At 48.9% G+C, this 12,398-nt stretch overlaps 5 protein-coding genes across 5 annotated transcripts; 1 reads left to right on the top strand and 4 right to left on the bottom strand.

The window, feature by feature from the left end:
• Positions 1-753: 753 nt before the first annotated feature.
• Positions 754-3,333, top strand: PFICI_13872 (uncharacterized protein; the record flags this gene model as incomplete). Its single annotated transcript, XM_007842453.1, has 4 exons — positions 754-1,326; positions 1,381-1,697; positions 1,755-1,918; positions 1,970-3,333. 4 exons carry the CDS (start codon positions 754-756, stop codon positions 3,331-3,333), a joined length of 2,418 nt encoding a protein of 805 aa, XP_007840644.1.
• An 827-nt stretch (positions 3,334-4,160) lies between these two features.
• On the bottom strand, positions 4,161-4,646 carry PFICI_13871 (uncharacterized protein; the record flags this gene model as incomplete). Its single annotated transcript, XM_007842452.1, has 1 exon — positions 4,161-4,646. The coding sequence occupies one exon, from the start codon at positions 4,644-4,646 to the stop codon at positions 4,161-4,163; it is 486 nt and encodes a 161-aa protein (XP_007840643.1).
• A 94-nt stretch (positions 4,647-4,740) lies between these two features.
• PFICI_13870 (uncharacterized protein) lies at positions 4,741-5,323 on the bottom strand (the record flags this gene model as incomplete). Its single annotated transcript, XM_007842451.1, has 3 exons — positions 4,741-4,800; positions 4,858-5,051; positions 5,104-5,323. 3 exons carry the CDS (start codon positions 5,321-5,323, stop codon positions 4,741-4,743), a joined length of 474 nt encoding a protein of 157 aa, XP_007840642.1.
• Positions 5,324-6,488: 1,165 nt separating this feature from the next.
• On the bottom strand, positions 6,489-8,637 carry PFICI_13869 (uncharacterized protein; the record flags this gene model as incomplete). Its single annotated transcript, XM_007842450.1, has 3 exons — positions 6,489-7,159; positions 7,273-8,476; positions 8,548-8,637. The coding sequence occupies 3 exons, from the start codon at positions 8,635-8,637 to the stop codon at positions 6,489-6,491; spliced, it is 1,965 nt and encodes a 654-aa protein (XP_007840641.1).
• Positions 8,638-9,651: 1,014 nt separating this feature from the next.
• On the bottom strand, positions 9,652-11,227 carry PFICI_13868 (uncharacterized protein; the record flags this gene model as incomplete). The annotated part of the gene is made up of 3 exons (XM_007842449.1): positions 9,652-9,974; positions 10,024-10,734; positions 10,792-11,227. The coding sequence occupies 3 exons, from the start codon at positions 11,225-11,227 to the stop codon at positions 9,652-9,654; spliced, it is 1,470 nt and encodes a 489-aa protein (XP_007840640.1).
• Positions 11,228-12,398: the final 1,171 nt, after the last annotated feature.

The following is a 12,398-nucleotide window of genomic DNA, read 5'->3' as shown; positions in this document are numbered from 1 at the left end:
GAAAGGCACCGCAGTAAGGCAAACACGTCCAGGCAGCAAGGACCTTTTCACTACTCTTGGGCTCGGCTGCGGCTGATTGGGCTTATTCAATCACGTTACTACGTTATATGCACAAAATAATGTGTAGAATTGAGGCGCAAGGGTGGAAGGGGGGCCTCGAATGGCGCCTCGAAGGCTTGGGATTGGACGCATTGGAAGACCTTTGCAGCTTCTCCCCATCTTCTACATGCAGGTAAGATAACCAAAACTACGGGAACGCGCTCGTCATTTTACAGATGCACAACTATTCGCCACCACCAGCACTTCTAAATCCCCGAGCAGCAGAGCAGCTGCACTTCCCTTGGCAGATTGCAGCCACTTTGACGTCAAGAGGAGATGCCCCTGGCATGTCTGCCCCAGGCGCTCAGGATGCGTAAGGCAGAAGAAGGCCAACTACTAAAGAAATCCTTCGAGCCGAACGCCCGATCTGTCTGTCATCAGCCCCCTTCGAATCCTTGTACGACCATACTCGAGGCAAGCACCCCTGGCTTTTTCCCCAATACTCACTATGACTCGTCTTCATTGCTGTCTCATAAATGGCCTTTGTCGCACGCACATCGTTGCACATTCACTAACATATAGTCACATCTGGTCACAACGCATTATTGTCCAACTCATGTATTTACCTGCAGGAATCTCTCTGCCAGTAACACCACTGGTCGCCCAGGGCTAGCATCCAGGGAAGAGCCTATTCAATCCTCTTTCGCGGTGGCAATGCAACCCCACAATGACAACGACGGAGAGGTCCGAAGCCATTGGAATGACCATTTCTCCGAGTACGTCGAAAAGAACTGGAAGAAAGGAACCGACATCGACCAAAAGTCCTCGGAGTACGCCTCAAAAGACACACTCACCAGATACTGGACAGAGATAACAGTCTCCCGTGAACTGGACAGGGGCTCCCCACCTATACCCATTGCCGCCGAATTGATTCTGGAGCACTATCTCCGGGTTTGGTCCACCTTGGTTTATATTGGATACCCTCATTTCATCACTTGGTTCCGTCGACATGACCGCGACGACGAGTTCTTCTATTCGAGCGGCTTTACGGAGGGCTTGTATCACGGCCACGACCCACAGAGACAGGCCATGCTTAAGAAGTTTGGTCAACACTGGTGTAAATTTTGGCCGGTCCGATTTACATCACACGTGATTCACAAGAGGAATCTTGACTCTGAAAGAGTGCTACCAGTGACTTGTTGGCGCCGACTCAGTCAATCAGAGTCCACGTCTAGGACTACGATCTACGAAGTTGATTTGGATCCCGAGTGCTGCGAAGTCAGCAATGTGAGTAGACACCTGCTTTGGATCCTGCGCTCGAGGATGCTCATCTCTTACTAGAAAAAGGTCGTCTTCAAGATCTACAATACCAAGACAGACCCTGCGGCAAGCCTGGCTTTCACAAAGGAGGCTGACATCTTCGAAACACTTGGTCGAAGTTGCGAGGGCGTCATTGTCCAGTACCTAGGATCATTCATTCAGCATGAAAAAAGCGTCATTGTTTTGGAACATGCCAACGGCGGTAACCTCTGGGACTTCTTTAAAACCCATCGCGTACCCAGGAACAATCAAGAGCTCATCTATCTTTGGACGAAGTTGTTCAAGTTGGTAGAAGCAATCAACCACCTTCACCATCCCGGAAGAGCCACGGTTGGCATGTAATATTTCCCCCTACGTAACACTACTATCACGATCAATTTCTCATTGCTTTACAGCACCCATAGAGACCTCAAATTTGAAAATATCTTATTCTTCAAAAATGGCTCAGCAGACGATTACGAGTTTGAGTTCAAGCTCACGGATTTCGATACCAGCACCTCTCTTCAGAACACTCAGAACGGATTCAACCATCAAGACAACGATGGCAGCAGGACACGCAGTACATATGCCTTTCTTACTGTGCTATACAAAACTGCTAACGTCTGAGTAGGTGCGCCTGAGGCATCACGTATCCTGGATCACACCGAGCCCAAGTCAGAGATGACTCCTTTGACTTCCGACATATGGCAACTTGGCACTGTTTTCAGCGAGGCCCTTATATGTATCCTTTGGGACCATAGGTCATTGAGCGCATACGAAAAGAAGAGACGGGAAGAGACAAGTTCCTTTCGAAATCTTGAAAACAGCGGACTAGAAATTTGTTTTCACGATGGCGAAAAAAGGCTTGCATGCATACAGGAATTCCACCAGGAAGCGCTTGACGGACGGAAAGCGTTTGATAGGATCTCGGAGCCGCTGGTAGCTCTGATTGAAGATCATATGCTAGTGCCGCACGACGCTCGCCTAGGCCCAAAGATGCTGTCCGTCAAATTCGCCCAATTGCTGGACCGAATTCGAAGAGATTCTGTCGCATTGCCACAAAGACCGCAAAAACAATTGGATCATGCGCAGACAGAACCAGGTGCAATTCCTGGGGTTCGAGACCTTCTGACAGGGCGAGGGAATACATCTCCGCGAGAGATCAAAGGCTCTCCATCTTCGCCTACCATCAAGACTTTCGACACAGTTGTGGATCAGGCCGATGGCGTACTCCAAGAAGAGCTCGAGATCACCAGTGTATTACGGGAAGAACCTTTGTCCCTCGACGACGAGGGCTTGACGGCAAAACCAGACCAGAACCTCCCTCGAGAGAGGGAGTCGCACACATTCAAGTTCCCCGTGGTGACTGCCAATGATGTCGAGCTTTGGAGGATGAACAAGAAGCAAAGCGCCGACCCTCCACAAGGAGTCGTCGAGATTATTGATCAGCTCCAAGGCCGCGATCAAGTCTTCGTCATTGATGACGCAGAACCGATGAAGGCTCATCTATCCGACATCATACACATGGCGGGGGCCATGATCAGTCTGGCCAAAAAGGCCGACCCCAATGGAGTCGAATTGATTTTCACATCAGCTCCAGATGACGTCAAAAAGAAAAGCAGATTTAGCTTTCAAAGCGAAACACGCCATCTTGTTGATCGCATCAATGCCAGATTCCGAAACAAAACGCTTCCCAAAAACACCCACATGGAAGACAGGCTCGGCACTGTCCTGGAGCGTATTGCGCGAAATGAGAAGCAGACAAGCGTGTACGTGCTGACGGATGGAGTGTGGCAAGAATCCGATGAGCCTGGCGGCGGTGTAGAAAATCCGATCAAAAACTTGATTTCATCTTTGAACGACGGGAAGCGAAACCGAACAGCTGTTACCATCCAGTTCATCCAATTCGGCAATGACGCAGAGGGACGCAAACGATTGGAATGGCTCGATGACGAATTACCAAACTCGGGCGAGAATTACTTGCGCAACTTGTAAGTCTTTTTTTCGCCCAAGATTCACATATCGGCGGTACTAACCTTTGTCGACCTTAGCGACATAGTAGATACGAGATCTCACAGCGACAATCTGTATCTGGTAATGATTGGAGCGCATCGTCGAAAGATAGACGAAGCTCGATAGTCAAATGGAGCAGGGAAATGGGTGCAATGTTACCTATATGATATACGGCGACTAGATCTGCTCGGTTGCCAGTCTGGCAATATAGATGTTAGGAATTGTGGCCCACTGCGTAGATTTTATTCGAACTGTACATATTACCCAGGTGGACATGGCTACGATGATACCCAGATTCTCTAAATTAGAATTGTTTATTGATTGAAACTTCGGACGTATGGATTTTGCAGGGCGGACCACGCGACATCTCAAAATTGCATCGGGAAACCAAAATTTGTTCCAGCGTTAAAATCATTCAACATGACATGATCAAACGCTTCGAGAGGAGTTATATCAAAGTCTGTGGGCAGAGCCCAGTTATTCGAGGACTAGATCCCAGTTATATTAGTAGAATATAAAGCCTTGGACTGGGATGAGCCAGTAAATTCCTGTCGTACCGCAGCGGATATATTGCGACAGGTCGCCAACATCAGCGCTTCTACTTGCTATTCTAGGCGCGTATATTATATATTATATGCATTCACCTTCGGATCTTCCCTTGCCTAATGCAGAATATCTTTCATAAACGCATAGAGCTCCGGATTCGGCTTCTTCCACCTCTGGTCATTCGGGAATATCGTCTTCTGCAGTCGGTTGACCCAAGGCGTCAATAGTTGGAAATATGGTGTGAAATCCTCTTCTGCAATCTTTTAAAAGTCATCCTCGTCGTCAATAATTCCCTTCTTGAAACTGGTCAGCTCGACCGTGTTCATATAATTCCAACTGTCAAATCTCGCAACTGTCCTACTCTGTCCTGGGCCGCTATAATGGATACACATCCAAAACAAGACCCAGAAGAATGACTCAAGATCGTGCATATACGAATGCTGTTCCCCCAAAAGTGCCCCGATCGCCATAAAGGCCAGAGTGCCGGTTTTCACCTTGGCTCCGGAAGACATTTCACGCTGCTCTCGGACTGCTAGATCAAGGTCAATTAAGAACGAAGGCCAAAATAGGTTGCTGGCGTCTTCGTTTATCATTATATTGTTAATGGAGATATCCCTATGCAGGAAGCCGGCTTTCCGCAGGGACTGGTGCCCTTCAACGCAGCCTTCCAGCGCTGTCAATAGGGCTAGACGAGAGCTTGCCTCGTAGATAGGTTTTCCGTAGTCTTTAGCTATAACACGCCGATGCATATCTATCTTGCATATCCAGCTCCCCTTCCCCCCGACATCGATCCCGGTTCCCTGCCCCACCGCGACAGTGCCTCAGAGTAACCCTCGATCAACTCTATCGCTTCGCGAGCTCCTCATCAACCGCATCGAGGACCTTGTGAATTCCACTTCGGATCTGCGGTGCATCAGCAAGACTGCCCAACCAAACACCAGCGGAGCCGTATAAACTCACCTCATCCGAAAAGCCCGCATCCCGGTCGTCCAGCGCCTTGCGAAGCGCATCTGCGCCCTCTCTGAGAGTCGCAGTATCTGCGTCCGACCACTTGCCAGCTGTGAAATTCGTGGGCGCCGTGTTAGGCTCCGCCGTAGCCGAATCCGCTGCTCCTGCTAGCGGGAGAGGGCCAAGATCGGAAAGGGTGACGTGGTCTAGATGCGAATCAGCGAACAAGCAGACCAGAGACAATTCCCAGTAACTTACTACCAACCGGGCCCGACCATCCCACTCTCCTGTTTGCGATGACTCCACCGGCGCCCCAGTATGGGTTGGGATTGGGGATAAGGATGACGGCCGGGAACGTCGCATTAATTCCAGTCTGCACGCCGGGATTGCCGGTAACATAGCCAGAATTCCACAGAGCGATAGCTATGACCGCGTTGTTCAGATTCACCTGCTGGGTGACGTTCTGGAAGGTAGTCATCTTGATGTGTTTGGGATTTGTTTGGAATGGAGCTTTGGATATGAGAGCGATGGAGATGAGGGTCGATATCGCGAGAGACGCCGTCGTTATATACACGGAATTCCAAGCGACGCATCGCTTTGAGGGCTCGCGTCCAGCGTATGATACATGTTCAGCGGTCTCGGCCCAGCCGAAACATCAGGTTATATGCACGGTCAAGCGCACCCTCTATAGTGTATCTCAGCTACGCCATGAAGATGCACTTGCTATTGCGTTGTATAGTAAGTATGACAGGCGGTATATCTTCCCGACAGTCTCAGCTACGCCACGGGAGGAAATGCTTGCTCCCCTGCCTATTGCGTGCGCAATAGGCCTGCAGCGCGACCCAGGTATATGGATTTCAGCTACGCCACAATCACCTATAAGAAAATCGAGATCACGCAAAGACACTGTGCCAGTCTATGCTCGGCACGCCCGTATACGCCGCCTGCGTGCACGGATGAACGCTTTCGGATGGAGCACACAGGGGCCCGTCCAATAACCGATCAGGCCTGTTGCCTCTGGAGCTCCTCGTCGACGACGCTAAGGGCGGCTTCTAGCTATTATAGGGCGCTCCTCCCCCACTTTCCCGAAGTATTATGAGAGCGCCTTGTACAAAAGCCAAATGAAATAGAGGTTACAAAGGGGAGGCCTATAGATCCGCCCCACGCCACTATGGCACCCCTCTTTTTCTCTTTTCTGTATTATTTTACTATATATACAAGATACTAATATATACACGCTAGAATTACCCGTCCTACCGCCTTTGCCATGATCCTTCAGCGGCTAAGCTGTTGTAACATTATGGTAAGATAGGAGTGCGCTTAAAACAGGTGGGCGTGCGGACAAAGTAGACCACCGAGAATTTGCGGCGCATAGCCCAGGAATCAATTGGTCTATTTTCTACTTCTCAAACGGTCAGGGCGATTGAACGGAGCTCTCAAGACGGAGCTTCAGCTCGGCGCTAAAGGCCATAAAGGGTGGGACGTCTTTTGGAGGACTGGGATGAGTCAGCAGACCCCTGTCGTGCCGCAGCGGACGTATTGCATCTTCCGACCAGATCTTTGTGTATGTGTCCATAGCGTTGCCAGATGCACTATCCAGGACCACACTGTCGTATTGTTTTCTATGCATTTCGCATTTTCCACTAAATCGGCTGTAGCCATTCTGCCGAATCCATGTTGCCAAGACTAAAATTATCAAATATATCCGACGTGACGGGAATATCGAGAGCATTGCTCCAGATGGTGTCGAGAGTAGGCATTGCAAAATCGCAGCCGCTCTCGCAGAACAACCCTGAATCAAGGTTTAAGCCATTGTTCGGACCCTGTGAGACTGCTGATCCGATTAGAGGGGTTTCTCCACCCGGTGTCCTGTTTTCCAGATTGACTGGAGGATTTCCTTCTCGGAGTCGCTGGCCACGTATCGTTGTTGACGTTGTGCTGGTTCCAGCACGATCAAATTCTCGAAGCGCGCTCTTTGCAAGTTTTGCCATTTTGAGCGCTGAAGGGAACGATGCGGTAAGCTCGTCTAGGGCATCACATCCCGAGCAAAGCAGGAGACGTGCCCGCTTTCGCTTGTATAGGATACTGCTGTTTCGCATCAGACGATAGGCCACAGAGGTAGCTAGCGCTATGCCGTAAGGAACAATCGCCCAATAGGTTATGGTGCTTTGGAGATCCTCTGTCAGCAATGAAACGATGTTCATGGCATGGAAGACTTGAGTTGGAGACTGAGATATTTGTTCCTGGGCGTTGCCCTGTCTGTTGGGTCGATCGCGTAAAATCATGACAGCCGAGAAAAACACCTCCAAGGAGGCTAAGTGAGAGTCAGTCGTGTTTGGTCAGATAGATCGGTGAGGTGTCATAAAAGATGGGGTAGAATATGTAATGATCAAAAGCCCCCCGACAAGTAGATTCATGTTGACTTACCAAGCAATCCATCCCCTATGCCCGACGCTTGCGTGTCACGAACCAGCTCCTCAAACGAGACTTCAGGAGGCACTTGTGTCTCTCCAGATGGGTGAGGACGATACTGGGCAATGACAGCATCCAAGATGCCGGAAATGCGTATGAGAAGCCTAAAAGGCAAAACCTGCTCCTCGATGGACTCGTTTACATACTTATCCACGTCTCTATCATGCATGAGTATGGGTCGACCATTGGTAGCCGCATTCAAGCGATCAAGAACCCTGACACACCAGTAAAGGCATCGCGATCGTTTTGCCTTGGCCGCTTCAGGCCAGCTCAGATGAAGCCCCAGTGTCTGCGAGAAAAGCACGGCCTGGGCGCAATAAATTGAGGATATCTCGCTACCATTGGCTTCGCTCGAGGAGAATGCCATCAACGCGTGGACTTGTAGTAAAACTATCTTGTCGCGGATGAATCCCATGTCTAGCGATTGCTTGACTGCCGCAGCGAGGTAGCTTCGAAATTCCAACGGCGACAAGATAGCCTCCGTGTGTGGCAGTCGAAGGTGAGGCCTCAATGAAGGGTCTGGTGCTGCGGTCAGACAGATGCACTGTTTAATTGCGGTGCTATCCATAACATCAAGTTCCGAGATATTTTGACCGTGCAAGATTGGAAATAGTGTGTCGAACTTTGAATAAAAGACCTTGGATATGGTTTCGTACTCGTACTCGGGTGGCATGACGGAAATACACTCCTTGCGTAGATATGGTGACAATGCCTGTAGACTGACCAGGCCTGATCGTCGAATGCTGCATCCTTCCGGGGCTTCAACGTCGATATCAGAGGCACTGATAGTGTGTTCTGGGCGGCTCCGCTCTTGTGACTTTCTGTCTTGCCAAACACCAATTTCATGAATGGTTGGAGACGCGGCGGTAGAATCCTGAGGATACCGTCTGAGAAAGGATGCTTCGGGGTTGAGATCTCCAATGAAGCGTAGATAAGCGCCTTCAGCTAGTTCATCTGGATCTTGCCCACGTCTTGTGTCTTCAGTGGTATCTTGTGGTTGTGTGGCTTCGTCGTGCTGTCCTAGATCTATTTGCGGCGACGACAGAGCATGGCTTGCCCGTTCCTCTTGAGGGGAATCTCCCCGAGAAACATTTGCCCCTTGAGAGCGTGTTGAGACAGCTGGTACTTTGGAGACGGAGTCATTGTGGTGGCACCGTTTCTATAACATGTGCATCAGTACCTTTTCCTTGCTTCAACATGTGTCGTGCATCGGTCTCATGGGCTACAAACGTGGCGTTTCTTGCAGGTTGAGCAGGCTTTGTGACCTGACGCGCGCTTCGTCCCTACGCCGCCGACATTGTCCTCGACAAACTTGAGCATAACAAATGAAATTTAAAGACGGTCATTGACGACGCTCTAGCTGTTTTAGATACCGTCGGCCACACATTTGTGTGCTTCAACCACGAAAAGAGGCCTGGCTGTCAGGGTATTTTCATTCCCCGCACCCGCGGTCCAATCTTCCTCGTTCAGAGATGTGGGCACTGGGGTTAGGCACCATGACTTGCTGACTCGAGGTACCACCCGCCAAATAAAGTTCACTAACAACATGGTTCAATATGTCAGATTGAACCTGGGGGAGCAATTCGACTATCACATATTGACTGAATACGACAAATATCATTGGATTTGAACCGAGAAGCACCGGTATTTTCACTCACGAGCTTTAAATTTTATTTACTGCGCGTCAGGGCTTTCGCACAGTAGCTCACGCTTGAGAAGCAGAAACAAGAGAAGGCGAGAAAGATGAGATACAACAGTCAATGCGTAGGTAGTTATTACTATGCTGGAGTACATTAACAATAGAAGACAACTAGGTAATTGCACGAGCAAAGGTCACAAGTCAGGGCCGCCGACTTTCAGTTACACTGTCGGGCTCCGATCGCACTACATCCAAATTGGTCAGCGGCGACTTCGGACTGCCCGTCTCCGGGCGGGCGGGTTATCCATTTACAGTTAGCTTTAATCCTGTACTCGGCTGCGCCTTTGTACTCCTGACTCTCTGGAAAGATTATTGTTGCCAAAAATCTGCTACTGCTAAGCAATCATTACTATCTTTCCGAATTTATCACTAGATTTATGTTAGGGTAATTTGGGTCAGAAAAGAGCATATAATGCTACCGCTTTTTGTAAGCCTTGATTGTAGTGCGGCCGGCCTATCGTGGCAGCCAGGCAGCCCGCATTGATATAAAAAAAAAAGATCAGAAGCAGGTTATTCACGCAATAAGAGAAATGACAGAACATCTATTTTGAGATTTTTAGGGTTATTTGATTATAATGAATTATTTTCCTTTCCCTCGCAGCTAACGTTTACCTCAGTGCACATAAACCAGGAAATTAGAACCCTAGAATGCTGTTGGCCGTTTGAGTCACACTGATCGTTCCTGGTGAATCACCACCCAAAATCGGCAACTTTTCAAAGCCAGCGGCACGAAGGCCATTTTCATCAGTGACTCTTCGCAGATCCTGCACATCTGGACGTTGTACATGTTGACTTTCTCCAAGCCCGCCCGGGAAATCTGGCCCAGGAGTTCCGTCCAGGAACGCTTGTCTTTGAGTAGCTGCATATCTTGCGTTGGCTTCTGTGAGAGGGCAGACTGGTATGTATAGGACGCTCGAGTCGAAATTACCCTTGTGGGTCTTGTCAACGGCGTGGATTGCTACTTGCGACTTAGCAACTTGTTCAATTCATATTGCACTATTACTTACTATCACAATGCCATACGACATAGTCGCCAGGGCGAACTTTGGGCACATGAACCATTGTTCGGTTCAATTCCAAGTGTGGATGATTGAATTCAGTATACTCTTGGCCCTGTCCGGGAGTCGCTCCTTGTAACTCGCTCGTCATGTCCTCGCCGGCGATGAATTGCCAGTTACTGGGTTTCAGGTACTCTTCTGTCGCAATATCGCCATACTGGGCGACTGGGCGAAAGAATGGTCTCAAGAGAGTATACGCCGTGCTATGCTTGAGTAACGGCTGCACCAGAAGTGTTCCCTCATACGGGCTCACGGTGCTCATGCTCAGCCAGCCCTGAAACATGCGAAACATGGAACAAGCTCCCAGGCCATCGTAGAGGTTGATGTTGGCGTGGACTCGAGTACTGGCATCCCAAGGATCATGGTTCTCCCAGTCACCTTGCAAGATTCTCTCGTAGACACCAGCTGAACCTTCTGGCTGCCAACGCTCAACACTTCCACCATCTTGGTGCGGTCCCAGAGCAAACTTGGCATCGCCTGGTTGTCGTATGCGCAATCTATCGGCATACATCAAGGTTTGACTTGTCGATATCGGTGCCTTTGCGTCCGACTTGTTCCACAGGCTCATCAAGGTCGATTGGGCAGCGACCATGTTTGGGTGCGACCGTGCTTTGAGCTGCGGGAGTGACCAGTAGAGCTCAAATACTTGACCCTCAAAATCTATATAGATGTTTTTCAGCATGGAGGGATTCCGTGTAGTTGATCTTTTGTACTTACTGCGAGTGCTTGGATTGAGCCGAATATATTCTTCGAGATCATATTTGTAGCCACGCGCTTCAGCTTCAGGAATGACATTTCGGACGACCAGAGCGCCGCGCTTCTTGATCTCTCCTCTTATAGATCTGAGGTCACCGGCGAGGTCCTTGAACTCAATCTCAGGTATGGCCCGTGGACCCTTTCGGGCAATAATGTCGCATTCGAGGCGCAACTCATCGAGCAAGCGATGCCAGCTGGCAATCATGCGATCTTCTCGACCTTGTGCTATTTGTTGCTTGAGCTGCCGAAAACGCAGTGGTAGGGGTGGCGCATTGCCACCCGATAGAGAGTTGAAAGCATCGGCTATGCTTCCCTCCTTCTTTACAACCGGCTTAGTGGCCGTCGCATAGTTTCTGGCCTTTGTGAGTGGACCTGACCGAAGGGATTGAAGCATCATATTGTTGGCTGGTATTGATTGTGCAAGTATGGTAGATCCAGACGTACTCTTTCGAGAATACTGTGGAGGATTTTAAAATGGGTTGCTGGATATTGCTGGACATACATATCCCTTGCTCGCGGGTGATGCCCGTGATGGGTCGGGTTAACCGCTTCAGGAAAACCCCGATCGGAGTCAGAATTGAGATCATGGATGGCCCAAGTGGCCTTTCTGTCGTACTGACGTAGTCAGTACCCACCGCAGATCACCTGCGTGGGTGTATAGTTCGCTCTTCAGTACCTCTCTTTTGTAGACTAGAGATCAACTCAGATATCTTTTAATGCTTCCTCGATCATCTCGTCTTTAATTCCCCCTTCACACATTGGCTTAATTGTCTTTCACATTATATTGCAATTTAAAGGTTTATAAGTGTTGAGCAAGGTTGTGCTTTCCTATTGGAGTTTAAAATGGTCTGATATGTGTGTTAATTGTATAATGTATTGATGTATGTTCTGCGCCTCTTAGTTTTAATGAGGTGTACGCGTATTTGGGTGGCCCCGGCTTATCCCCGAGAGGTCCCGTACATTTAGTCGAACACCCTGGTGTTGATCAGTGTGCTCAAGCACACCCCAGTGTATGGAAACTACAATCCACCATCTTACATGTTGGATAAGTCCTATTGTACTATAAAAGCTAAGAGAGATATGTCACTATGGTTCGGGAATGTAATAAGTATTATCTGACATTTAGTTGCTTGGTGAAGATTCCTGTATATAAGTACCGATGTTTGACTAGATGATATGTACGTCTTGAGAAGGCAAAATTGTAAAACTCCGAATATGCGCCAGATGCCGACCTGTCAAACTTGAGACAGGTGGTATTATCCATCTGAGATTATCACCAACATTGGTTTTGTACACAGCCCATGCAAACAGAGTGAGCACTTTCTACACAGTAACAACTGCTGCTCTCAATTTGCATGTTGTCCATGACGCCCAAAAATCCATCTTCTACCATTTTTGATTATGAAGACTACTGTTACTACATACATGTACAATCCAGTAATGTAAAATACTGGAGATTTATTATAGCTAGCAAAATAAACTAATACTGGGTCCGAATTCCTGACTCAGCTCGGCACATTTAAGAAGTGGAACAGGCACAATCATCTCACCCCATGTTAGATCACTCC

This window comes from Pestalotiopsis fici (genome assembly GCF_000516985.1).
Source record: "Pestalotiopsis fici W106-1 unplaced genomic scaffold PFICI_Scf_12, whole genome shotgun sequence".
Classification (NCBI taxonomy): domain Eukaryota; kingdom Fungi; phylum Ascomycota; class Sordariomycetes; order Amphisphaeriales; family Sporocadaceae; genus Pestalotiopsis; species Pestalotiopsis fici.
This window is presented reverse-complemented; position numbering and strand designations above follow the sequence as displayed.